General features: G+C 43.4%; 1 protein-coding gene across 1 annotated transcript in view; it reads right to left on the bottom strand.

The window, feature by feature from the left end:
* The window catches only part of LOC141273805 (uncharacterized), a 48381-nt gene that overhangs the window by 12778 nt on the left and 8718 nt on the right, over positions 1-26885 (bottom strand). Inside the window, exons 4-13 of the mRNA XM_073686176.1 lie at positions 18985-19138; positions 14189-14380; positions 13991-14114; positions 13824-13906; positions 13631-13736; positions 7754-7890; positions 7474-7668; positions 7272-7395; positions 6668-6765; positions 6410-6518 (exon numbers count right to left, since the gene is read on the bottom strand). Of these exons, the coding sequence (XP_073542277.1) occupies positions 6410-6518; positions 6668-6765; positions 7272-7395; positions 7474-7668; positions 7754-7890; positions 13631-13736; positions 13824-13906; positions 13991-14114; positions 14189-14380; positions 18985-19138 (1322 nt within the window). The remainder of the gene's footprint in view (positions 1-6409; positions 6519-6667; positions 6766-7271; positions 7396-7473; positions 7669-7753; positions 7891-13630; positions 13737-13823; positions 13907-13990; positions 14115-14188; positions 14381-18984; positions 19139-26885) is intronic.

The raw sequence follows: 26885 nt of genomic DNA, 5'->3' as shown, positions 1-26885 counted from the left end.
GTCTGTATCTGAAGCCAAGCGGGCACAGCTACATGTGTAACATTCCTGTAAGCCACTGAGATGGGCTATGTTATAAGCAGTTTATGACGTGTAATAAACTGCTGGACTTTCGTTTACTGGAAAACGTGGCTTGTGTGCTTTAATTGACCCGGTGAAGTGAGTGCCCCCCCAACATGATCAATACCTTTACCTTACAATTGGGGTAACGGCACAGGACGACAAACGTGGATGCAAGCATCTTGCTGTGGCTTGGTGGGGTCACGAAGATTAAAGCATCTGGCTGTAACTCGGTGGGGTTACGAAAATTGTCGTCGGACTCAAACCTGGTTTGCTGTGGCTCGGCGGGGCCATGAAGATTAAAGCATCTGGCTGTAACTCGGCGGGGTTACGAAAATTGTCGTCGCACTCAAACCTGGTTTGCTGTGGCTTGGTGGGGCCACAAAAATTTTTACGGGGAGAGCGGTGTGAGCAGTATCCCCAGACGGAATGGAGAAGGGGTTAGATGACCGGCTGCAAATGCTCTTCAACAAAATAGAGTATCCTGAAGAAATGCAGGAGCTGATAAAGATGGTTGTGAAGGGAGCAGCAAATGAGACTGAAGCTGTTGAGCGATTAAAGTGTCTGCAGCAGGTATTTGAAAAACATCAGCAGGTATTTGAGAAACAACAACAGGATTTGCAGCAGGTATTTGAGAAACAACAGCAGGTATTTGAGAAACGACAACAGGACTTGGCGCAGGAACGGCAGGAGCTGTTGGCACCTTACAGAATGGTGGCAGCGGACCATTCCTTGAGTTCTCCTGTAGCGCCGGTACTATCCCAGAGTGCCCAAGGAGGTAGTAAGAGATGTTGTGAACTGGGTCCTAAGACTATTGAGGTTTTTTTTGTTAAAGTACCCCCTACAGGTGTGGTTGTCCAAAAGGGGTGGAGTCTCAGAAGGAGATGGAGCATAGAATACCAAAGTTGGTTACTGGTCGTGTGTTGGTACCGCCTAAAAATGACAATTTGACCATTGATAACTGGGTAGCTCCAGTAGAAGGGGCTGACGTGAAAGTGGGAGGTGACTTGTTAGTCCACAACACCAGGGGGAGTGACACAGACCCCACAACTGACAGTGACATTACGAAAGTAGAAAGAGAGTTCAGTCAGGAGGAGTTAAACGAGGTGAGAAAGTCCCCCTCTCGTCGTCGAAGGCGCAAGGGCCACAAAAAAGTTGCTCCTGTTACCTTTGCTGAAAGGGCAGTTAAAGAAAATGCAATGCTGTGTGCCTTTATTCCGAGTGTGGATCCTCCTTTAGAAGCAGAGGAGATGAGGAGGGAAGAGGAGGTGACGTTGCCAGTAGCAACCTCCGGTACAGTATCAGACAACAATGAAGATCAGGTGGAAGAGTTGGATGCAGTTTTTCAGATTCGTTACAAGAAGGATAATCTACTGAGACAAAAGGATCATGATCCGACAGCCCTGAAAGAGGAAGTGGCCAATCATGACCAAGAACTGGAGGAAAGCAGCGAGGAAATCAACCAATGGAAGGAAATGTTCCAGGAAAATAAGGAGGACCTCCGCAAAACCAAATAGGAGGTTTTGCAGTTGAAGCTTGAGAAGGAGGCGCTGAAGGATTAAGTTTCTGGACGTGATCAAGACCTAAAACAACTGCGGAAAAAATTCAATAGGGAACTGCAACAAACTAAGAGAGACTATGAGGATCTCCTCCAGGTTAAGGAAAAACTAGAGGATGATAAGGCGGATGCAGAGCACAGACGCCAAGTGATTGAGACGACTCTACAGGACACCCCTGATGAGAATGATGATCTCCGTAGAAAGATCTCGGGACTGGAAGCTCAGGTGAAGGAGCTGCAGACGTTCTCTGATGATCTCCAGAGGGCAGAGACGTGCCTTAAGGATAGAATCGGCAGGATGGAAGCTGAGCGGGAAAAGATGGAGGAGTCTATCAAAGAAGGGAGGTATGAAGCAAATGCCTCCTCGAATAATGCGAGCTTGGATGATTCGGTGGATGTAAGAGCCGAGATCAAGGAGCTCAAGGAGGCATTACAAGCCCATTTGAAGCAAGAGAAGCTTAAGAGATTGGCTGTCGAGAGCCGAGTGGGCGCATTGGAGACAGAGGGGTCTGAGAGATTTCTGCTGATAAAAGAGCAGTTGAAGCAGGAAGAGCTTCAGAGATGGGTTGCTGAGAGGCGAGTAGCTGAGCTAGAGGAAGAAGTTGTCGAGCTCAAAGGTTTCCTGGCAAAGTACCAATCAGTGAACGAGGCCCCCTTGGAGAAGGAGAAGGGCAAACAAATTACACTTAATCCTTTAAACCATGAGAAGGTGGACCTGAGGAGGGCTGAGAGAGTGTTAAAAGAAGATAAGTATGGAATGGAAGTTGTCAAGACAAGAATTTTTGAGTTCATAGCTGTGAGGCAGCTCAGGGGAAGCATACAGGGTGAAGAAGCTGAAAGTCAGTTGTCCCTGAAACCTTAGCCGGATAATCGTCTGGAAACCACTGGTGAGACAGAAACGTCTCGGTACAAGTGCCTCATAGATGTACCTGAAGATTTGAGAGAAGACTGCACCAGAGAGTCAGTGCATGAAGAGTTTAAGAAGGCTGTGGGAGCCTGTAAGGTGTACTCGACCTCAGAAGCTAAACAGCTGCTGGTCCTGTCCACAACCGAAGTCACAGTGAAGAGGGTGGCTATCCTAAGTGACATGCACTGGCGATGTATTCGCACAAAGCGGTTTGTCCGGTTGAAGATGGAACAAGCCGTTAGACAACTGGAACTCATCCAGGGTGCCTCATGCTCTGGTAAGAAAGCTCATTGGGAGAAATGGCTGAACCATGCAAATGATGGTAAAGAAGTCTGGTGTGATAACAGTAAGCAGTCCACGTGATCGTCAGGACTGGATACCAGATGAAGACGGCATGGTGTCATTCTCCACTGTAGGAACGGAAGAAAATCTTGCATATATACGCATGCTGATGGAGTACCGAGTGACCTACCTGTGGGAGTTAGAACAGTTCAATCTCGCCAGACTGCGAGTGGAAAGACAGCATCACCTGAGCAGCAGAAGATGGCAGCTGTCTAGAAATTGTGAGACCAGACAGAGAAAGGGCCCTTCAAATAATAGAATGGCTACAGCAGAAGTTAGAGACCTTCCAAGATGTCCTGAGGATAGTGGGCGTGGGTTTAGAGGTAGTGAGACCTCCAGTAACTCAGGTCTGAGAGGACTATACAAACGACCCAATAGAGTACGGGACAGTACGGAGTCGGACCGGACCGGACCTTAGATACAAGGGCATGTGAGTCACACTGCTGTATTGACCGCTGGGAGCGGAGGAGGTCTGACAAGGTTACGAATGACCGCTGGGAGCGGGAGAGGTCTGACAAGGTTACGACTGACTGCAGGGAGCGGGGGAGGTCTGACAAGGTTACGACCCGGAAATGTGACTTGAGGAAGTCAGTGACAATGGCAGACAGTAGGTCCCTAAGGAATGGGCTACTGTTGATGACTAATGTTCCAGGGGCTGAGCAGCGCAATTGTCAAGTACATGGTCTCTGTGTGAACCGTAGGTGATAATGTGATTGTGTATATTATGTGTTCAACCCCACAAATTTGAACAGGGGGGGGGGGGGTATGTAATGCAGTGGCTTGTTACATTGCTAAAATGTCCAGGGGGTCTGTTCTGGCTGACCATGTACCTCCCCTCAGGTGACTGATCACATGACTGTGACATCATCACAGGTCCTGTGTGCATAGAAAGATATATAAATAAGGGTGGTTTTGAAACAGTTGGAGAGGCCTGGTGAGGCAAGAGGATAGATCCCTGTGTTTGGGACGCCAGTAGCCCTGGAAGGCACGTGGCTTGGAGACCACGGCTGGGGAGCCTTAAAGCCACAGCTGTGGCAGAACAGAGCTGAGAGAAGCAACTAAGACCCGGCAAAGGTAAAACTGGTTCTTTATATGGACATTGATGCTGTACCTTGCTGAAGTCTGTATCTGAAGCCAAGCGGGCGTAGCTGCCACTGAAAGGCTCTAGGCCCACTGAGATGGGCTATGTTATAAGCAGTTTATGATGTGTAATAAACTGCTGGGCTTTCATTTACTGGAAAAGGTGGCTTGTGTACTTTAATTGACCCGGTGAAGTGAGTGCCCCCCCAACATGATCAATACCGCTACCTTACAGTATATACCAGAGTATATACCCGGGGGGCTTTTTCAGCACAAAAAATGTGGTGAAAAACTCGGCTTATACTCGAGTATATACGGTAGATTGCGGCATTTATGGGGTTAAACAGCCGGGGGTGGTGCGGGCACAGCTCCTGGCAGTGCCGGGTCTCGACTATCACATAAGCTGAGCTCCCGGTGGCTAATTGCATGGGCATCACTTCTGTTTCCACATGATTGCCATGACGTACCTAAATGTAAAAGGTCGAAAACCCCTACCTGACCATGACGTAAAGGTACGTCAAAGGCCGTAAAGGAGTTAATGCACTATCTAATGGCTACATACAATCTCTGAGTTATATAGATCCACACACAGCAAGTGTGTGTCAATGACAGTTTTATATGACATACAGAATTCAACATATACAGGTGCATCTCACAAAATTATAATATCATCAAAAATAACATTTATTTCAGTTCTTCAATACAAAAAGTGAAACTCATTATATAGAGTCATTACAAACAGAGTGATCTATTTCAAGTGTTTATTTCGGTTAATGTTGATGATTATGGCTTACAGCGAATGAAAACACAAAAGTCATTATCTCAGTAAATTTGAATAATTAATAAAAAAACACCTGCAAAGACTTCCTAAGCATTTAAAAGGTCCCTTAGTCTGTTTCAGTAGGCTCCATAATCATGGGGTAGACTGCTGACTTGACAGATGTCCAGAAGGCAGTCATTGACACACTCCACAAGGAGGGTAAGCCACAAAAGGTCACTGCTAAAAAAGCTGGCTGTTCACCCAAGCATATTAATGGAAAGTTGAGTGGAAGGAAAAAGTGTGGTAGAGAAAGGTGCACAAGCAACCGGGATAAACGCAGCCTTGAAAGAATTCTTAAGAAAAGGCCATTCACAAATTTGAGGGAGATTCACATGGAGTGGACTGCTGCTGGAGTCATTGCCTCAAGAGCTGCCACCACACGGACGTATCCAGGACATGGGTTACAAGTGTCACATTCCTTGTGTCAAGCCACTTATGACCAATAGACAACGCCAGAAGCGTCTTAGCTGGGCAAGGAGAAAAAGATCTGGAGTGATGCTCAGTGGTCCAAGGTGGTGTTTTCAGATGAAAGTAAATTTAGCATTTCATTTGGAAATCAAGGTCCCAGAGTCTGGAGGGAGAGTGGAGAGGCCACAATCCAAGCTGCTTGAGGTCTAGTGTGAAGATTCCACAATCAGTGATGGTTTGGGGAGCCATGTCATCTGCTGGTGTAGGTCCACTGTGTTTTATCAAGACCAAAGTCAGCGCAGCCAACTACCAGGACATTGTAGAGCACTTCATGCTTCCCTCTGCCGACAAGCTTTTTGGAGATGGAAATTTCATTCTCCAGCAGGACTTGGCACCTGTCCACACTGCCAAAAGTACCAATACCTGGTTTATAAACGACAGTATCGCTGTGCTTGATTGGCCAGCAAACTCGCCTGACCTTAGCCCCATAGAGAATCTATAGGGTATTGTCAAGAGGAAGAGGAGAGACACCAGACCCAACAATGCAGACGATCTGAAGGCTGCTATCAAAGCAACCTGGGCTTCCATAACCCCTCAGCAGTGCCACAGGCTGATCGCCTCCACGCCACATTGCCGCATTGATGCAGTAATTGATGCAAAAGGAGCCCGACCAAGTATTGAGTGCATTTACTGAACATACATTTCAGTAGGACAACATTTCGGATTTTATTTCATTTTTCAAGCTGTTATAAAGTATTCTAATATACTGAGATAATGACTTTTGCGTTTTCATTCGCTGTAAGCCATAATCATAACATTAACAGAAATAAACACTTGAAATAGATCACTCTGTCTGTAATGACTCTATATAATGAGTTTCACTTTTTGTATTGAAGAACTGAAATAAATTACATTTTTGAGGATATTCTAATTTAGTGAGAAGCAGCTGTAATACTATTTTACAGAGGTATTCTCCTCCTTTAGCACTGCTTGTAATAAGATGCCATACAGAGGTAGATTGGCTGCCCAAACAGCAGAATAAAGTGACAACTGAAAGCTTTTCCACCTTGAGGCAAACACTTCAGAGCATGTAAAGATTCACTACTGTTATCATAAGTCATTGCATTTCTAGTGACCGTTGACTATGATTTTCCATCTTGATGATCTCTGTGAAACATAAAACAAAAAATAAGAGCCAATGTCTGTGACGTTCCAATTGGATACCAGGCTTGCTTACCTGTGCTAATATCTATAGAGGCTTCTTCCTCCTTACACTGGTGCTCGTCCATAACATACATTCCCTCTTCTGCAAGATCTTCAACTTTAACAATAAACAATTCTTGTCCCTCAATTTAAAAAAAAGAGAAATAAATCATCATAAAACATATTTTTTAATAATTCCATAAAGCTATTTACAAAACTCATATAGAACAACATATTCAGATTCTTTACTAAAGATGCAGGGTGGAATTTGGTGAACCTTAGCGTCATCTACCTGGTGATTTAGTTGGACATTGTGACCTTCTTCTTGAAGGTCTTGAGAAGAAGCAGGACTGGCACATCTCTCTGGTGTATTTCTTTCACCAGAACCATCTGTAAGAAGCACACATGGTGACTTGAAGGGAATCTGTGAGCAGTTTTTTTTCCAGCAAGATGTAGGGGTAGAGACCCTGTTTCTAGCAATGTGTCACTTATCAATACTGCAGCAAGCAGTCAGTAAAACTCTTGTTTTATCTGCAGCAGATCTCCCAGTTCTCTGAATGCTGAGCTCTATAACCCCACCTACACCACTGATTGTCAGCTTCCAGTGTACACTGTGCATAGGCAGAAAGCTAACAATCAGTGGTGGGGGCGGGGTTACACAAAATAAGGAGGATTACATGACAGCAGGTTTACCAGTCCTCTAGTGATAATCTATGGATGATAAAATGGTGGTTTTTTAAAAACTGCAGCAAGAAGCCCAGTAAGTGAATGAGGGTCTCTGCCCCAAAATCATGCTTCTCTCAGATTGGGAGGCGAAAAAGTGACAGGTTCCCTTTAATATTTTGTTGACATGTAATGATCAGATGACAGGTCTTTTGGGTGATGCATTCTCTTACCCATTGAAGAAAGGGGCTGATGTGTCTCTATCATGACGTCCTTGTAAAGATCCTTGCAATCTATCAAGTATTCCCACTCTTTCATGGTGAAATAGATAGTACCGCCCTGACACCTTATAGGAACCTGAGATGCACACAATGATAGACTCAACCACCAGAAATCTTTTTTGCTGCTCATGTATAACACCTGAGCATTGCTCACCTCTCCAGTTAGAAGATGTACTATCTTATCTGCAAGTTCAAGGATCTTCTGTTTATTGTCTTTCTCATTTAATAGTGATTGTGGAGGAGGCATTGTAATGGAACTCTGGTTTCTGCTGCACCCTCTTCCAGACATACTGGAATGGCTGATGGGGATTAGAAACTCGTCAGATGTCTTCTTCAGCACTTTGTAATTCTGTATATAAAGAGAAACTGATAAATGGAAATAGAAAAAAATAGAAACTCCATAACCTCATCAGTCAGTTCCAAAAATGCCTCACCTCTCCGGTCAGCAGGTAGATAATCTTCAAGGTAAGATTCAGTATCCTCTTGGTCATGTCTTCCCTGTGCCTTCTGGATGGGTCAGGCAATTGGATTAATTTAGGAAAAAAGGCCAAATGAGATGATGAACTGGGACCTGAAAGGTTAAGATACTAAGAAGTACATTGGGACATCATGTTTTGTGAAAGATTCTCAATTGTGTTATTAAAGGGAATCTGAAGACAGCAGGAGATAGATGCTGAAACACAGAATTCAGGGATATGTAACTTGTCAAAGTGTGTGCTGTTGTTTACTAATTGTGAAGGGTTTATCACGAAGAGTTTAACATTGCCGGACTACACTAGTCCAGCAACTCCCTGTCCTGTGATAAGCACCTCACTGTCTATGGACTTTGTACAGCGAGAGCCTGGTGTGGGCGGGGGCAGCTTTCTCAGCTCTGCTTCATTCTAAATCTAAGAGCTCTGATTGTGTCGGAAATGCTGCATCCAGTAATCTAAGTGATACATCATTGGATTCAGCCTCTCTTTACCTACATTACACAAATCTCAGATTTAAACACCTGGCCTCTATATGCAGCACTTCAAAAAGCACAATATCTGAAATGAAAGAAGCAATCAGCTGCTTAAAAGTCAAATATGTCTTTATTAAATACAACCATTAAAAAGTGTGGTATATTAAAATGAGGAGAGGTAACAAAGAGACCCCACACCACCAGGTCTGCAGAAAAGGGTAGAGCTTATACATATACAGATTCAAACTTGAATAATCATAGCATGTATATATCAGAGATCATATTCCCAAGGGGGAAATGTATACAAAACTGAGTGAGCTAGCATTATTCATAAAAAATACAAGCATACAGCGCACAAAGTGTCAAAGACACTAGCCTAATATAGCCTATAGAGCAGATCATACATAACCCAATAAGGCAAGCAAGAGTGAAAAAGGACTGAATGCAAAACTCACTGCAAAAAAATATTTGAGAAAGTGTGGGCTTTGTGTATATAAGTACATTTCTAAATGGTATGTAGAAAATTAACTAGATTCCAATTAGGGTTAAAGGGCAGTGTTATGATGTGTTTCCACAGAGTGCATTTCTCCCTCCTGGAGGTGTATCTAAAAATCTCTTTGAGCCACTAATATCAATTTTTATGCATTTTTTTCCCATAAAACATTTAAATTTGACGCAAAACGTCATGAAGGTAACGGCGTGTATAAAGGGCTGACTGACAATTTACCGATGTGCCAGCTGTCTATTTTCAGAAAATGTATACCTATGTAAAAATGTATTAAAACTTATTGTCATTTAGATTTCAATTGTACATGTCCAAAGTGTGAAAATTGTCCTGGCTACCAGATACAAAAATTGTGGGAAAAAACACAAAAACAGCAGTGAAGGGGTTAAAGGTGTTATATGAGATAAAAGTAATAGGGCTGTTTGTCTCTATCCCCCAAAGCCACACATAATACAGGAAATGTGGGCAAACAAGCCAACAGAAAGCCCTTGGGATGTTCATCTGCACTAGTCAGACTTTCCCTTAAAAACTGTCTGCCAAGGGGGATACAATTTATTAGACACATGACCTTATGGTTGTCTGGAGTCGAAATTTATAAATGCTCATTTTCTTGTTATCCTGCTTAACCCCTTTACCCCCGAGGGTGTTTTGCACGTTAATGACCGGGCCAATTTTTACAATTCTGACCACTTTCACTTTATGAGGTAATTACTCTGGAACGCTTCAACGGATCCCCCTGATTCTGAGAATGTTTTTCGTGACATATTGTACTTCATGATTGTGGTAAAATTTCTCCGATATCACTTGCGTTTATTTGTGAAAAAAACGGAAATTTGGCGAAAATTTTGAAAATGTCGCAATTTTCAAAATTTGAATTTTCATGCCCTTAAATCAGAGAGATATGTCACACAAAAGAGTTAATAAATAACATTTCCCACATCTCTACTTTACATCAGCACAATTTTGGAACCAAAATTTTTTTTATTAGTGAGCTATAAGGGTTAAAAGTTGACCAGCGATTTCTCATTTTTCCAACAAAATTTACAAAACCATTTTTTTAGGGACCACATCACATTTGAAGTGACTTTGAGGGGTCTTTATGACAGAAAATACCCAAAGGTGACACCATTCTAAAAACTGCACCCCTCAAGGTGCTCAAAACCACATTCAAGAACTTTATTAACCCTTCAGGTTCTTCACAGGAATTTTTGGAGTGTGGAAGAAAAAATTGAACATTTAACTTTTTTCACAAAAATGTTACTTTAGACCCAAATTTTTTTATTTTCGCAGGGGTAACAGGAAAAAATGGACCCCAAATAGTGTTGTGCAATTTCCCCTGAGCATGCAGATACCCCATATGTGAGGAAAAAACACTGTTTGGGCGCACAGCAGGGCTCGGAAGGGAAGGAGCGCCATTTGACTTTTTGAATGTAAAATTTGCTTGAATAATTAGAGGACACCATGTTGCGTTTGCGGAGCCCCTGATGTGCCTAAACAGTGGAAACCCCCCACAAGCGACCCCATTTTGGAAACTAGACCCCTTAGGGAACTTACCTAGATGTGTGGTGAGTACCCTGAACACCCAGGTGCTTCACAGAAGTTTATAACATTGAGCCGTAAAAATAAAATTTTCACATTTTTCCAACAAAAATGTTTTTCATCCCCCAATTTTGCATTTTCACAAAGGTAACAGGAGAAATTGCGCCATGCAATTCGTTGTGCAATTTCTCCTGAGTAAGCCGATACCCCATATGTGGGGGAAAACCACTATTTGGGCTCATGGCAGGGTTCGGAAGGGAAGGAGCGCCATTTGACTTTTCGAATGTAAAATTTGCTTAAATAATTAGCGGACGCCATGTTGCGTTTGGGGAGTCCCTGATGTGCCTAAATAGTGGAACCCCCCCCCCCTCCCACCAGTGACTCCATTTTGGAACTAGACTCCTCAAGGATTTTATCAAGGGGTATAGTGAACATTTTGAACCCAGAGGTACGACACAGAATTTGATAACATTAGGTCATCATATTGAATAAGTTGTCATTAGTCTTGAGTGCAAGTGCTCGCTACTTGAGTTTGCATCGGGTACTCAGGTATGCACCAATTATCGCGGGTACTCAAGTGACATGCTCGAGTCCCTGCCCCGCATGTTTTACGGTTATTAGACACCCAGAAAAAACATGCGGGGATCGCTCGTGCATGGCAGGCAATCCCCGCAAGTTTTTTTTGGCCGCGAAGCATATGGGGCGGAGACTCGAGCATGTCACTCGAGCACCCACTATACTCGGTGCATACCCGAGCACCCGATGCAAACTCAAGTAGCGAGCACTTGAACTCTGAAAAATCCCAACCCTAACCCTAGCCCTAAACTTAGCCTAACCCTAGCCCAACCCTAACCCAACCCCTAGCCCAACCCTAACCCTACTCTAACCCTAGCCCAACCCTAACCCTAGCCCAACTCCAACCCTAACCCAACCCCTAGCCCAACCCCAACTCTAATCCCAATCCTAGCACAACCCTAGCCCAACCCCAACCCTAACCCTAGCACAACCCTAACCCTAGCACAACCCTAACCCTAGCACAACCCTAACCCTAGCACAACCCTAACCCTAGCACAACCCTAACCCTAGAGTTTATTTTTTACAACGTTCCTTGAGCGGTGCGATGCCAGATTCATATCGGGTTTTTATGATTGACAGCTGTCACACACTAAAAGACGCATTTTTTTGCAAAGACTAGTTTTTACATCACCATATTTTGAGAGCTATAATTTTTCCATATTTTGGCCAACAGAGTCATGTGACGGCTTGTTTTTTGGGGGACAAGTTGACGTTTTTATTGGTACCATTTTCGGGCACGTGACATTTTTTGATCGCTTTCTATTCTGATTTTTAGAAGGCGGAATAAACAAAAACCAACAATTCAGGAATTTTTTTTGTATGCAGTTCTGCGTGTGGTAAAATTGATGAGGTAGCTTTATTCTTCGGGTCAGTATGTTTACAGCGGTGCTACATTTATATATTTTTTTATATTTTGGCGCTTTTACACAATAAAAACTATTTTATAGAAAAAAGAATTGTTTTTGCATCGCTTTATTCTGAGAGCTATAACTTTTTTATTTTTCGGCTGTTGGAGCTGTATGGCGGCTTGTTTTTTGCGGGACAAGATGATGTTTTCAGCGGTATCATTTTTATTTACATTCGTCTTTTTGATCGCGTTTTATTCCATCTTTTTTGGGCGGTATGATGATAAAACATCGTTTTATGTTTAGTTTTTTATTTATTTTTTTTACCGTGTTCACTAAAGGGGTTAACTAGTGGGACAGTTTTATAGGTCAGGTCGTTCCGGACGGCCAAATATCAAATATGTGTACTTTTATAGGTTTATTTTTTTTTTATAAGATTATTTATTTATGGGTACAATATATTTTTATTTTTTTATTATTATTATTTTCATTTATTTATTTATTTTTATATTTTTACAATTTTTTTTTTCACTTTCTGACATTTTTTTTACTTTTACACTATGTCCCACTATGGGACTTTCACTTTTTGCAGCCTGATCAGCTGTATGGCATAGAGAGCAGCAGCTCCCTATGCCATGCAGCCTGTCAGCGCTGTACAGGGAGAAGTTGCTTTGGTCGTGCACTGCGCATTACCAAAGCAACTTCCTGCCTCCTGGTGTCCCGGATGTTGTCATGATGACGTCGGGTCACCATGGCAACATCCGGGACCGGACTCAGAAGCCGCGAGACGCCGGCAGAGAAGGTAAGTATTGCGCTTACCTCCTCTTGCCACCGGAATGCTGCGATCGATTTCGATCGCAGCATTTCGGGGGTTAATGTGCCAGGAGCGGTGCGGGACCGCTCCCTGCACATAGTACCGGTTGACAGCTGTAACAATCAGCTGACACCCGGCGGCGATCTCGCCCGCACCGCTTGTGTGCGGGCGAAATCGCCAGGGCGTATTAAGACGTATCAGGCCCTAAGGCCCAGGGCACAGATAAGTATTAATACGCCCTGGGCCAGAAAGGGGTTAAAGAGTGCAGCCTCAAACTTATATAGAAACATTACATCACTTATCAGCAAAATGGGTCAGAAGGCTCCCTAATGCCCCTGAAAGAAACAGACTTTTACTAAAAAAAAAATACAAACTGTAGGATTGATGCATGCAGAGTGGGATTCCACAACCCACCATGGCCCGTCTCGCTCTGAAAGCATGATAACATGTGAGATCCTGCTCTTTGTACTTCCTCAGTACTGCCACATCCTTTACTAAGCAGTTACCCTGCTTAGTAAATGATGCTGTAGCACTGTCAGTGCAAAGAGCGAAATCTTGCGGTAACACACAAGATCACGCACCTTCACAGTGAGTAGGACCACAAAGGGTTGGGAGATGCTGTTATGCATGCCAGGATCCCACAACCTGAAAGCTCAGACCCAACTTTTGCCAGAAAGTAGGGTCCTCTATGGTGGCATCAGGGATCTTTCTGACCACTTTTGCCAATAAGTTATATTTAGAAAAATCATCAGTCTGAGGCTCTTCCTTTACACTACTTTTGAAAATCTCTGCAAGTGTGTAGTTTGGACCCTAATAAGCTTTTGGAAGAGTGAAAGCGTGGTAATTCAGCATGATAATGAGAGTTTAAATAGAAAACAAGGCTGCCCAAGGAGCGGTGGTATGATTAGAACATGTTCCTGCACGGTCAGAAGTACACAGCAGGGGCACATTTATAAGATTATCTCAGCACAGGAACATTTTTTTTAAACACATCCAATTGTGAAACTTATTATTATTCCAAGATCTATTAATTAATATGTGCTTTGTTTGTTGGAAAATCCCTTTAATATGTGGTTCACTACTCACCTGAATAAACAGTAAGAGGGGCTTCCTCATTTTCACATTGCTGATCTCCAATCACAGTCTCTTCATCCTCCACATTTTTAACTTTCACACCAATGATTTCTTCATCCTGATTCACATACACAACAAATAATAAACAACTAATCTAAAGATTATGCAGTATATCTCCAGGATTATCATGGTGAGGATTATCTACCTGTGGATCCTTCGTTACATTTTGATTTTCCTCTGAAGAGCTCAGAGGTCTGGGAAATATTTCTGCTGTATGTCTTGATTCATCTGTTTAAAACACACCATGAAATAGGATACATCTAGGACATCCATCCACATAGCTTTCTCAATCACAGTCAAAAAATGTCTCACCTAGCAATGTAAGAGACTGATAACTCCCGATCATGACTCCTTTGTACTGATCCTTGTGTTCTTCTAAATACTCCCACTCCTCCATGGAGAAATAGACAGCAACATCCTGACACCTTATAGGAACCTGACATACAGTGATACAGTCACCATTCTTATATCTCTATTGGAGTTACTTCATAATATCCCAGCAGCACTCACCTCTTCAGTGAGCAGCTCAATGATCTCGGTGGTGAGCTCTAGGATCTTCCGCCCATTGTCTGTCTCAAGTATCAATGTGGGAGGTAGAGGCTGTATGATGGAGTTCAGGGTTCTGCTACATTCCCCTGATACTCGATGATGATTTCTAGGTGGTAAATTCTCACCAGATGACTTATTAACAATTATATAATCCTATACATGGAAGAAAGACATTTTGTAATATCACTGTATATAGTCCCAGAGTCCTTCATCTCCCTAGTCTTATTAACCCCTTTACCCCCGAGGGTGGTTTGCATGTTAATGACCAGGCCAATTTTTACAATTCTGACCACTGTCACTTCATGAGGTAATTACTCTGGAACGCTTCAACGGATCCCCCTGATTCTGAGATTGTTTTTTGTGACATATTGTACTTCATGATAGTGGTAAAATTTCTTCGATAACACTTGTGTTTATTTGTGAAAAATTTTGCAATTTTCTAACTTTGAATTTTCATGCCCTTAAATCAGAGTTATGTCACACACAATAGTTAATAAATAACATTTCCCACATGTTTACTTTACATCAGCACAATTTTGGAACCAACATTTTTTTTTTTGTTAGGAAGTTATAAGGGTTAAAAGTTGACCAGCGATTTCTCATTTTTCCAACTAAATTTACAAAACCATTTTTTTAGGGACCACATCACATTTGAAGTGACTTTGAGGGGTCTTTATGACAGAAAATACCCAAAAGTGACACCATTCTAAAAACTGCACCCCTCAAGGTGCTCAAAACCACATTCAAGAAGTTTATTAACCCTTCAGGTGCTTCACAGAAATTTTTGGAATGTGGAAGAAAAAAAATGAACATTTAACTTTTTTCACAAAAATGTTACTTTAGACCCCAATTTTTTTATTTTTGCAGGAGTAACAGGAAAAAATGGACCCCAAAATTTGTTGTGCAATTCCTCCTGAGCACGCCGATACCCCCTTATGTGGGGGAAAAACACTGTTTGGGCACATGGCAGGGTTTGGAAGGGAAGGAGCGCCATTTGACTTTTTGAATGTAAAATTTGCTTTAATATAGTGGATGCCATGTTGCGTTTGGGGAGCCCCTGATGTGCCTAAACAGTGGAAACCACTCACAAGTGACTCCATTTTGGAAACTAGACCCCTCAGGGAGCTTATCTATATTTGTGGTGAGCACCTTGAACCCCCAGGTGCTTCACAGAAGTTTATAACATTGAGCCGTAAAAATTCAATTTTCACATTTTTCCCCTCAAAAATGTTTTTCAGCCCCCAATTTTGCATTTTTATAAGGGTAACAGGAGAAATTGCACCATGCAATTTTTTCTGCAATTTCTCCTGAGTAAGCCGATACCCCATTTTTGAAACAAAACTCCTCAAGGATTTTATCAAGGGGTATAGTGAACATTTTGAATCCAGAGGTACGACACAGAATTTGATAACATTAGGTCATCATATTGAATAAGTTGTCGTTAGTCGTATGCACCAAGTATCGCGGGTGCTCAAATGACATGCTCGAGTCCCCACCCTGCATGTTTCACGGTCGTGCATGGCAGGCAATCCACGCAACGTTTTTTTTGGCTGTATAACAGCTGTAAAACATATGGGGCGGAGACTCGAGCATGTCACTCGAGCACCCACGATACTCGGTGCATACGTGATGCAAACTCAACTAGCGAGCACTTGCGCTCAATACTAGTCGCCATATCATTTTTTTTTCTTTACTTTTGAAAAAATCCCAACCCCAACACAACCCTAACCCCAACACAACCCTACCCTTAGCCCAACCCTAACCCTAGCACAACCCTAACCCTAGCCCAACCCTAACCCTAGCCCAACCCTAGCCCTAGCCAACCCTAACCCTAGCCAACCCTAACCCTAGCTCAACCCTAACCCTAGCTCAACCCTAACCCTAGCTCAACCCTAACCCTAGCTCAACCCTAACCCTAGCTCAACCCTAACCCTAGCACAACCCTAGCGCTAGCACAACCCTAGCCCTAGCACAACCCTAGCCCTAGCACCACCCTAGCCCAACCCTAACCCTAGCCCAACCCTAAGCCTAGCCCAACCCTAAGCCTAGCCCAACCCTAAGCCTAGCACAACCCTAAGCCTAGCACAACCCTAAGCCTAGCACAACCCTAAGCCTAGCACAACCCTAAGCCTAGCACAACCCTAACCTAAGCCTAGCACAACTCTAAGCCTAGAGTTTATTTTTTACGCCGCTCCTCGTGCGGTATAAGTGATTAGATGACTTTATTCTTCGGGTCAGTGCGATTACAGCGATACCAGATTCATATCAGGTTTTTATGATTGACACCAGTCACACACTAAAAAACATTTTTTGTATTGCCATATTTTGAGAGCTATAATTTTTCCATATTTCGGATGACAGAGTCATGTGATGGCTTGTTTTTTGCGGTACAAGTTGACGTTTTTATTGGTACCATTTTCGGGCATTTTTTGATCGCTTTCTATTCCGATTTTTGGGAGGCAGAATAAACAAAAACCAACAATTAAGGAATTGTTGTTTTTTTATGCCATTCCGCATGTGGTAAAATTGATAAGGCAGCTTTATTCTTTGGGTCAGTAAGTTTACAGCAGTACCACATTTATATCGTTTTTTAGGTTTTGGCACTTTTACACAGTAAAAACAACTTTAAAGAAAAAATACTTTTTTTGTATCGCTTTATTCTGAGAGGTATAACTTTTTTATTTTTCAGCTGATGGAGCTGTATGGTGGCTTGTTTTTTGCGGGACAAGATGACGTTTTCAGCGGTACTATTTTTATTTAAGTTAGTCCTTTTTATTGCGTTTTATTCCATTTTTTGTTTGGCGGTATGTTGATAAAGCATCGTTTTTCGCTTTGTTTTTTATTTTTTTTTTTTTACCGTCTTCACTAAAGGGGTTAACTAGTGGGACAGTTTTATAGGTCAGGTTGTTCCAGACACGGTGATACCAAATATGTGTACTTTTATTGGTTTGCTTTTTTTTCATAATAATATTTATTTATGGGTACAGTATATTTTTATTTTTTTGGATTTTTTTTTGCATTTGTTTTTTTTTAGATTTTTACAATTTTTTTTTCACTTTCTGAATCTTTTTTTTTTACTTTCACACTTTGTCCCACTATGGGACTTTCACTTTTTTAACCCAGATCGCTTGCATAGCATAGAAATGCTGCAGCAGTATCTCTATGCTATGCAGGCTGCAGCCCTGCACACACAAGTTCGTTAGACCGCGCGCTGAGCATGATCTAGCTAACTTCCTGCTGTCTGGTGACAAGAATGTCATCATGACGAGAAAGGGTCACCATGACAACCACCGGGACCCGGCACAGACAGTGCGGGATGTCGGAGATGAGGTAAGTAAGCAGCACTTACCTCCCCTTGCTCCCGGAATGCTGCGATCGACTTTGATCGCAGCATTTCGGGGGTAAATGTGCTGGGAGCAGTGCAGGACTTCTCCTGGCACATAGCACCGGGTATCAGCTGTGACAATCAGATCCCATGATGCATAATAGTACGTACCTGGTCCAATAGGCCCAGGCCAGTGCGATGTACTATTACTGATCATGTCAGAAAGGGGTAAAAGGGTTATTTCCAACATGTGTCCTCAGCCGCATACTGCTCCACATCCTCTTTCCTTTCACTTCCCTATTTCTGGGGGGGCTAGTACTAGAGTCTAAAGCCCCCGTCTCACATAGTGAGATCGCTAGCGAGATCGCTGCTGTGTCACGGTTTTGGTGACGCAACAGCGACCTCACCAGCGATGTCGCTATGTGTGACACTTTGCAGTGATCAGGCCCCTGCTGTGAGGTCGCTGATCGCTGCAAAGTGTCCTGGACCATTTTTTGGTCGTTGCCCTCCCGCTGGTCAGCACACATCGCTGTGTGTGACCAGCGGGAGCAGCGATCAGGCTGGTAACCATGATAAACATCGGGTTACTAGGGGCACACGCGCACCTAGTAACCCGCTGTTTATCATGGTTACGAGCCTGCTAAAGTGAGCGGTAACCTCCCGATCACCGTAGCAGAGTGGTAACCATGATAAACAACGGGTTACTAGGTGCGCGTGTGCCCCTAGTAACCCGCTGTTTATCATGGTTACCAGCCTGCTCCTGCTTCAGCAGGCTGGTAACCAGGAGCAGGACATCGTGGAAAGATTCTTTCCACGATGTCGCTGCTCCCCTGATCGTTGGTGAGCCTGCCTGTTTGACAGCTCACCAGAGACCACATAGCGACGCAGCAACGATCCCTGACAGGTCGTATCGTTGTCGGGATCATTGCAGCGTCGCTAAGTGTGACGGGCCTTAACTTATTGTCACTATATTTGCACATAGGAGATAACAGGGCCATTGAACAAGTGCAATCAAGCTCAAGTAATCAATGAATAGGAGAACTGCTCTGAAAACATTGTGATTTTGCAGGATTGAGATTAGTTCTGGATCAGGAGCTGACAAGGAGGGGGGAGGATGAGAGCAGCTGTCTAACTGCTTTCTAGAAATCAAGGTGAGAGATGGCTGGGATCTCATGAGTTAACGTCTCAGCCTAGAATATAACTACTGTGCATACTTGGCGAGGCTATGCTGCTCAATCTCCTTGGCAACAAGCTGTTCAATATGAAAGATAAAAGCTTTCATAGCGCAGGAGAATGAAAGCAGATATAAAATGCAAGTCAATTGCGAATGTGCTTATTTTTACGCTGTCTAGTTATAACAATTTAAGAACAGAAGAATAACCCTTTAACAGTGAAAAGTGATGAAATGTGAAATGATGCCACAAAGCTTCACCTGCCCACTCAGCAGTAAAAGGATCTCCATGGTGAGGTTTAACATCCTCTTTGAAACCTTGATTCTTGATTCCTCCATCAGAGAGTCATTCAAGGAATACACTGTTGTGTTATGATGTAGTCCATGCAAAGGCTTCATCTGGGAAAATCCTGTGCTAGAAATAGAAATATGTACAAGTTTTATAGTTATTTAAGCCCCAATTTGCATCCTCTGACAAATACATACTCATTTATTCAAAAGTTGCTCTTCAGTAAGGTAAATACAGCAGTATGTAAAAGAGTAGCACACTATTCCAGCAAGCCAAGCAATTTAAGAACAGGCAAATGCAGGTAATATCAGCAAGGCAGATGTATGCACAAGACAATTGATAAATATTCAGTGGAATTGACCTGTTAAACGGAATCTGTTACTAGGTTTTTTGCTATGCAATATAATAGCAGCATGATATAGGGACAGAGACCATGACTGCAGCATTGTGTCACTTACTGGGCTTGCTTGCGGTTGTCTGATAAAATCACTGTTTCTCTGTTGTAGATTTGGCAGTTCTCTGGATGCTGAGCTCTGTATAACCCGGCCCTCACAACCAGATAGACATTATTATATATCTATAATATAAGGCTGCAAGCGTCCCTCTGTCTGAAGCCTCGATAGACTGCGCATGCACGAGGCGCAGTCTGGCTCCAGAGAGAAGCACGCATCCAGCCGCTACAGGTAAGAGGAGGTGTATGGCGCCGGAGATCGCGCGGTATGCGTAGACACTGAACGCATACCGCATATATACAGTACAGACCAAAAGTTTGGACACACCTTCTCATTTAAAGATTTTTCTGTATTTTCATGACTATGAAAATTGTACATTCACACTGAAGGCATCAAAACTATGAATTACCACATGTGGAATTATATACTTAACAAAAAAAGTGTGAAACAACTGAAAATATGTCTTATATTCTAGGCTCTTCAAAGTAGCCACCTTTGATGACTGCTTTGCACACTCTTGGCAATCTCTTGATGAGCTTCAAGGGGTAGTCACTGGAAATGGTCTTCCAACAATCTTGAAGGAGTTCCCAGCGATGCTTAGCACTTGTTGGCCCTTTTGCCTTCACTCTGCGGTCCAGCTCACCCCAAACCATCTCGATTGGGTTCAGGTCTGGTGACTGTGGAGGCCGGTCATCTGGCGTAGCAGCCCATCACTCTCCCCCTTGGTCAAATAGCCCTTACACAGCCTGGAGGTGTGTTTGGGGTCATTGTCCTGTTGAAAAATAAATGATGGTCCAACTAAACGCAAACCGGATGGAATAGCATGCCGCTGCAAGATGCTATGGTAGCCATGCTGGTTCAGTATGCCTTCAATTTTGAATAAATCCTCAATAAGGTCACCAGCAAAACACCCCCACACCATCACACCTCCTCCTCCATGCTTCACGGTGGGAACCAGGCATGTAGAGTCCATCCGTTCACCTTTTCTGCATCGCACAAAGACACGGTGGTTGGAACCAAAGATCTCAAATTTGGACTCATCAGACCAAAGCACAGATTTCCACTGGTCTAATGTCCATTCCTTGTGTTCTTTAGCCCAAACAAGTCTCTTCTGCTTGTTGCCTGTCCTTAGCAGTGGTTTCCTAGCAGCTATTTTACCATGAAGGCCTGCTGCACAAAGTCTCCTCTTAACAGTTGTTGTAGAGATGTGTCTGCTGCTAGAACTCTGTGTGGCATTGACCTGGTCTCTAATCTGAGCTGATGTTAACCTGTGATTTCTGAGGCTGGTGACTCGGATAAACTGATCCTCAGAAGCAGAGGTGACTCTTGGTCTTCCTTTCCTGGGGCGGTCCTCATGTGAGCTAGTTTCTTTGTAGCGCTTGATGGTTTTTGCAACTGCACTTGGGGACACATTCAAAGTTTTCCCAATTTTTCGGACTGACTGACCTTCATTTCTTAAAGTAATGATGGCCACTCGTTTTTCTTTACTTCGCTGCTTTTTTCTTGTCATAATACAAATTCTAACAGTCTATTCCGTAGGACTATCAGCTGTGTATCCACCAGACTTCTGCACAACACAACTGATGGTCCCAACCCCATTTATAAGGCAAGAAATCCCACTTATTAAACCTGACAGGGCACACCTGTGAAGTGAAAACCATTTCCGGTGACTACCTCTTGAAGCTCATCAAGAGAATGCCAAGAGTGTGCAAAGCAGTCATCAAAGCAAAAGGTGGCTACTTTGAAGAACCTAGAATATAAGACATATTTTCAGTTGTTTCACACTTTTTTGTTAAGTATATAATTACACATGTGTTAATTCATAGTTTTGATGCCTTCAGTGTGAATGTACAATTTTCATAGTCATGAAAATACAGAAAAATCTTTAAATGAGAAGGTGTGTCCAAACTTTTGGTCTGTACTGTATATATGGTTTCTAATCCTCCATTTCTTAATTTGTTTCAGCTATATTCCCCTATGTGTCTTCTCCTATCTCCAAGACCTGTCTTTGTTGTTCATAGAAACCAATCACAGTTCAGCTTTCACTTTACCAGAGTTGTTAAAAAAAATAAAACTGTGCTCTGATTAACAAGCATGGACAGAAATATTCATGCTTTTAATGAGAAAAGTCATTGGTGGTTTAGTTGTTCTGCGCTTTCTTGGCTGTGTCTGTTGCACAGTGAGAGAGGAGGATAAGCTGTGTCTCCTTCGGCAGATGTGCTCACACAGTGCCAATGACAATGTCCATCCTGTTCAGTGAGGATGGTGCGTGATCACACATGCACCGTCTCACTGCAAAGTAAGAAAAGGAAACCCACTATGTCAACTGAGCATGTATCCATAGGCAACCAAATGTGCAAAGGCCTCTGACATGAGGATTTTCATTGGGTGAGATCTAGAACAGTGAGGTCACTTGGCAATTGATTGCATTTTGAAAACTTTATTTATTTTAGGCTTTTTAACCCCTTGATGACCGCCAATACTACTTTTACGGTGGTCATTAAAGCCTTACCGACATATGACTTACTGGTACGTCATATGCCAGCTCCCCGACTCTGATGCGGGCTCACACACCGAACCTGCATCTTTCCTGGCACATGATGCCTGATTTGATTAACAGCCAGCAGCTGTTAACCTGTCACATGCCATTGACAATTTCTGACAGCAGCATTTAAAAAACATCGGCAGGGTAGTAGTGCGACCATCGGCGTGCCTGTGACATAATCACGGGGTGCCGATGGATTGCCATGACAGCTGGGGGTCTTCCGAAGACCCCCGTACTGGTTATTACGATACTCCTGTGAAAGCCAGCGTTTAGCTGATGTTCATAGAAGTTTGTGATCTTCACTATACATAGCAGTGCTGGTGCACTGCTATATATGGTACAAGCAATCGGATAATTGCAGCTTCAAGTTCCCTAAGGGGACTAACAAATACAGTAAAAAGTGAAAAAAATGTTTTTAAAAATGTGAAAAAAAAAACCCCACAAAAAATTCATATCACCTCCTTTTGCCCCATTAAAAATAAAATAATAAAAAAAAGTAAAAATAGATATATTTGGCATCGCTGCATTCATAAAACTCCAAGCTACCAAAATATAAAGTAAATTAATCCGACTGGTAAATGGTGTAGAGAGAAAAAAATATCAAAACACCAGAATTATGTTTTTTTTTTGGCTGCTGCAACATTGCAATAAAATAAGAGGCGATCAAAACATCGTATCTACCTCAAAGTGGTATCTGTAAATACGTCAGCTAAGGGCGCAAAAAATAAGCCCTCACACAGCCCCATATCTCAAAAATAGAAAGTGTTATAGGTCTCGGGAAATGGAGACACAAGCAAAAAAAAATAATAGATCCTAGTTACTTACCGGTAACGGGATTTTACAGAGCCCTTGACAGCACCACCTGAGAGAGGGTATCCGCCCACCAAGGACAGGAACCTACTGAATAAAAATGTGGTACCTCTCTTAAGCATCAGTTTTTGTTTCAGAGCATGAGAGGGCCTCTGAAAAATAGGTGAGTACACAACTATCACCAAAACATTTCTTTATAAAAACACCCTTGGAAGTGCACACCATAAGTGATAGAGGGGAGGGAATTAATAGGGTGCGGTCATGGGCTCTGTAAAATCCCGCTACCGGTAAGTAACTAGGATCTTTTCTCCTTCTCCCATGACAGCACCACCTGAGAGATTTAGAGAGATCAGACACCAAAGGGAGGGATCACCGCTTGCAACACCTTTCTCCCAAAGGACAGATCAGTAGAAGAAGAAAGGTCAAGACGGTAATGCTTGTAGAATGTAGAGGGGGATGACCAAGTTGCCGCCTTACATATGATGTAGATGGGCACATCCGCCTTCTCAGCCCAGGAAGCAGCTATAGCCCTGGTGGAGTGGGCCTTCAGGTTCTCTGGAACTGGCGGATTGATAGAAGAGTACGCTAAACCAATGGTGTCCCTGACCCACCTAGCTATGGTCCCCCTCGTAACCTTAAGCCCTTTTCTAGCCCACTGAAATGAGATGAATAAGGCGTCACTTTTCCTCCAGGCCTTCGTCACCTCCAAATACTGGGCTAATACCCTCTTTACATCTAAAGTGTGAAGCCTTTGTTCCTCTGAATCTCTAGGATCCGGATAGAAGGAAGGGAGAGTAATTACTTGTGTCCTATGGAATTTGGAGCCTACTTTTGGAAGATAAGCCGGGTCTGGTCTTAAGGTTACTCTAACCATACACACTTGAGTGAATGGATGGTTTACTGACAGTGTGTGCAGATCACTAACCCTACGAGCTGACGTTAGAGCTACCAGCATGACTGTTTTTAAGGTGAGAACTTTCTCCGAAACCTTCTCTAAGGGCTCAAATGGAGGCTTGGTTAGCGCCTCTAGAACCAGATTAAGGTCCAAAGGTGGCATCCTTGGAGTAGGAATGGGTCTAGATCTACTGCAAGCTTTAATGAATCTGATTATCCACCTATTTTCTGCTAAGCCGCAATTATATAGTGCCCCCAGAGCTGATACTTGTACCTTAAGGGTACTGGTGGCTAACCCCATGCTTAAGCCCTTCTGAAGGAACTCCAGGATGGCCCCAATAGGAACTTTGGCTGACTGACCCGAGGTAGACAGAAATTTAGCCCAGGTTCTGCCATAGATTCTAGTGGTCACCAGCTTCCTACTTGCCAGCAGAGTAGCAACTAGATCTGGAGAAAGCCCTTCCTGTGTTAGTAGTGACCTTTCAAAATCCAAAAAGCCGTCAAATGCAGGCCCGATCTCTGGGGATGGAAGACTGGACCCTGCCTGAAGAGATCTGGGGTGTCCAGAAGGACCCATGGTTCCGCTTGGGACATTCTCTTGATCAAAGTGAACCATGGTCTCTTGGGCCAAAATGGGGCGATCAATATAACCCTCGCCTGTTCTTCTTGGATCTTCCTCAGGATAGTAGGAATCAGCATTAAAGGGGGAAATGCATAGGCCAGGGTAAAGTTCCAGGGAATTTGCAGTGTGTCCACAGCAAAAGGTTTCTCCTTTGGATTTAGGGAGCAAAAGATTTTGGTTTTCCGATTCTGTTTGTTTGCAAACAGATCTATCTGAGGTTGCCCCCACTGGCCGACAATCTGCTGGAATATCGCTGGATTCAATTCCCATTCTCCTTGTTTCAAGATGTGCCTACTTAGAAAATTGACTCTTACGTTCTCTTCTCTTATATGCAGCACCGAGAGCGTAACTAGATGACTCTCCGCAAAATGAAGGATCTGTTCTGTCACTAACATCAGAGGAAGGGATCTTGTTCCCACCTGACGATTGATATAGGCGACTGTTGTTCGGTTGTTGTCCGACATTATCCGGATGTGTTGACCCCGAAGTTGAGAATTGAACTCTACTACAGCGTTTCTGACTGCCAACAGCTCCATCATGTTGGAGGAGAGACCCGTCTCGCTGTCTGACCAGAGGCCCTGTAGTGAATGATTTCTCAGGTGAGCTTCCCAGCCTTCTGCGTGCTCTCTCCCTTTTTTTAATTTTTATATATACATATATATTATATATATATATATATATATATATATATATATATATATATATATATATATATATATATATATACACATACACCTTAGCCAGCTGGTGCTCTACGCCGCAGGATCCCTCCTGCACGTGCGTAGACCCAGTTACTCCCGGCGCGGTTGTGAACGGGGATGCGTCATGTTGATCACACCCCGCACATGCGCAGACCAGGGCTTCTGGCCCACTCGTGGCAGGGCGCGACGCAACCCTGCGTGTGCGCAGCCCGGACTTCCGGCGCGCTACATCACTGCGCGCGACGCGACCTGTATGTGCGCAGACCCGGAAAGCCCGCCTGCCGGTGCGCCCAGCCACGGACCCCTGTGCGTGCGCAGCCCCGGCGCATGCGGGAGAGGACCCCGGAAGGTCGCCCCCCCACCCCTGAAAGCAGACCCAGGTACCAGCAAGATGGGGCTGAGAACAGAGGTCCCATCTGCTGCGTCTTCACGGCCTCCAGGCCACATCGATCCCGTGATCCACGCTCCAGACCCCACGATCAGGTAGGCGAGGCACCACCTAGAGAAGCTCCCATCAGGAACCAAAACTGATGCGGAAGAGAGGTACCGCCTTTTTATTCAGTAGGTTCCTGTCCTTCGTGGGCGGATACCATCTCTCAGGTGGTGCTGTCATGGGAGAAGGGGAAAAAAATTTTTCTGAATTTTTTTTTTTCAACACCTAACTCCTTTACGACCTATGACATATAGGTACTGAATGTGACGCACACAATCAATGAAGCTAGGAACTAAACACAGCTTCACTGCGCCTGCTCGTCAAGGCGGATCACCGATCGACAATGAATACACATTGCCCAAGTGCGGCTCACACTACACAGTGCGCAAGGGCAGGATTTGAACACGAAGATTCATGTGACGTTGGGGCAAACCCGGGGACATAATTCAAACTGAGTGGGCGGAGACACACGTGACTGAACGCGATGGAAAACACCCTTACAACTAAACAAGCAAGTAAGATATAAATATATAAAGTGGTTTTGGCAAAGGATTATATCGTCGATTTTCATGAAAAAAGTGTTAGTGATGCACACTGCATCACTAACAACGACCTGGGGACAGTTTACATGCTCCAAATGACATGACAGGTTCCCTTTAAATGTACTTTATTGGGATTTTATATGATATACCAATACAACCAGCAAGTATTTGAAGTAAAGGAAATGACACATGAGTTTCTAATTATTTAAAAAATATAAATTTGAAAATGGTGACATGCATTTGTACTCATCCTCCTGTACTCTGATACTCCTAAATAAAATCATGAATGACCAATTGCCTTCAGAGGGCACCTAATAAAAAAAACCAAGTAAAAAACTTTTAAATTGAGTCTACGCATGTGTAATTTATTCTCAGTAAAACTACAGCTGTTCTGTGAAGGCCTCAGAGGTTTGTTTGAAAAAAATAGGCATCAAACAGCATCATGAAAACCAAAGAACACACCAGACAGGTCAGGGATAAAGTAGTGGAAAAGAGTAAATCAGGGTGAAGTTATAAAAAATTGCCCAGACTCACATTTCACAAAGCACTGTTCAATCCATCATCCAAAAAGGGAGGAGTATGGCACAAATGCAAACCTACCAAGACATGGCCGACCACCTAAACTGACATCCCAAGCAAGGAGAGCACTAATTAGAGAACCAGCCAAGAGGTTCGTGGTCACCGTGGAGGAGCTGCAAAGATCCACAGCTCAGGTAGGAGAATCTGCCCACATGACAACTATTAGTCGTAAACTAAAACATCTGACCTTTATGGAATAATGGGAATAAGAAAGCCATTTTTGAAAGCAAGCCATAAGAATATGTGCCCACGATGCAGAAATGCTGCATATTTTTTCCGCTTCTCCCTCGCAGGA

The sequence above is a fragment of the Phyllobates terribilis genome, unplaced genomic scaffold, assembly GCF_046119375.1.
Source record: "Phyllobates terribilis strain yellow unplaced genomic scaffold, ASM4611937v1 Scaffold_5__5_contigs__length_657084704, whole genome shotgun sequence".
NCBI classification, from domain to species: domain Eukaryota; kingdom Metazoa; phylum Chordata; class Amphibia; order Anura; family Dendrobatidae; genus Phyllobates; species Phyllobates terribilis.
The sequence above is the reverse complement of the archived record's forward strand: the minus strand, read 5'-3'. Positions and strand labels throughout refer to the sequence as shown.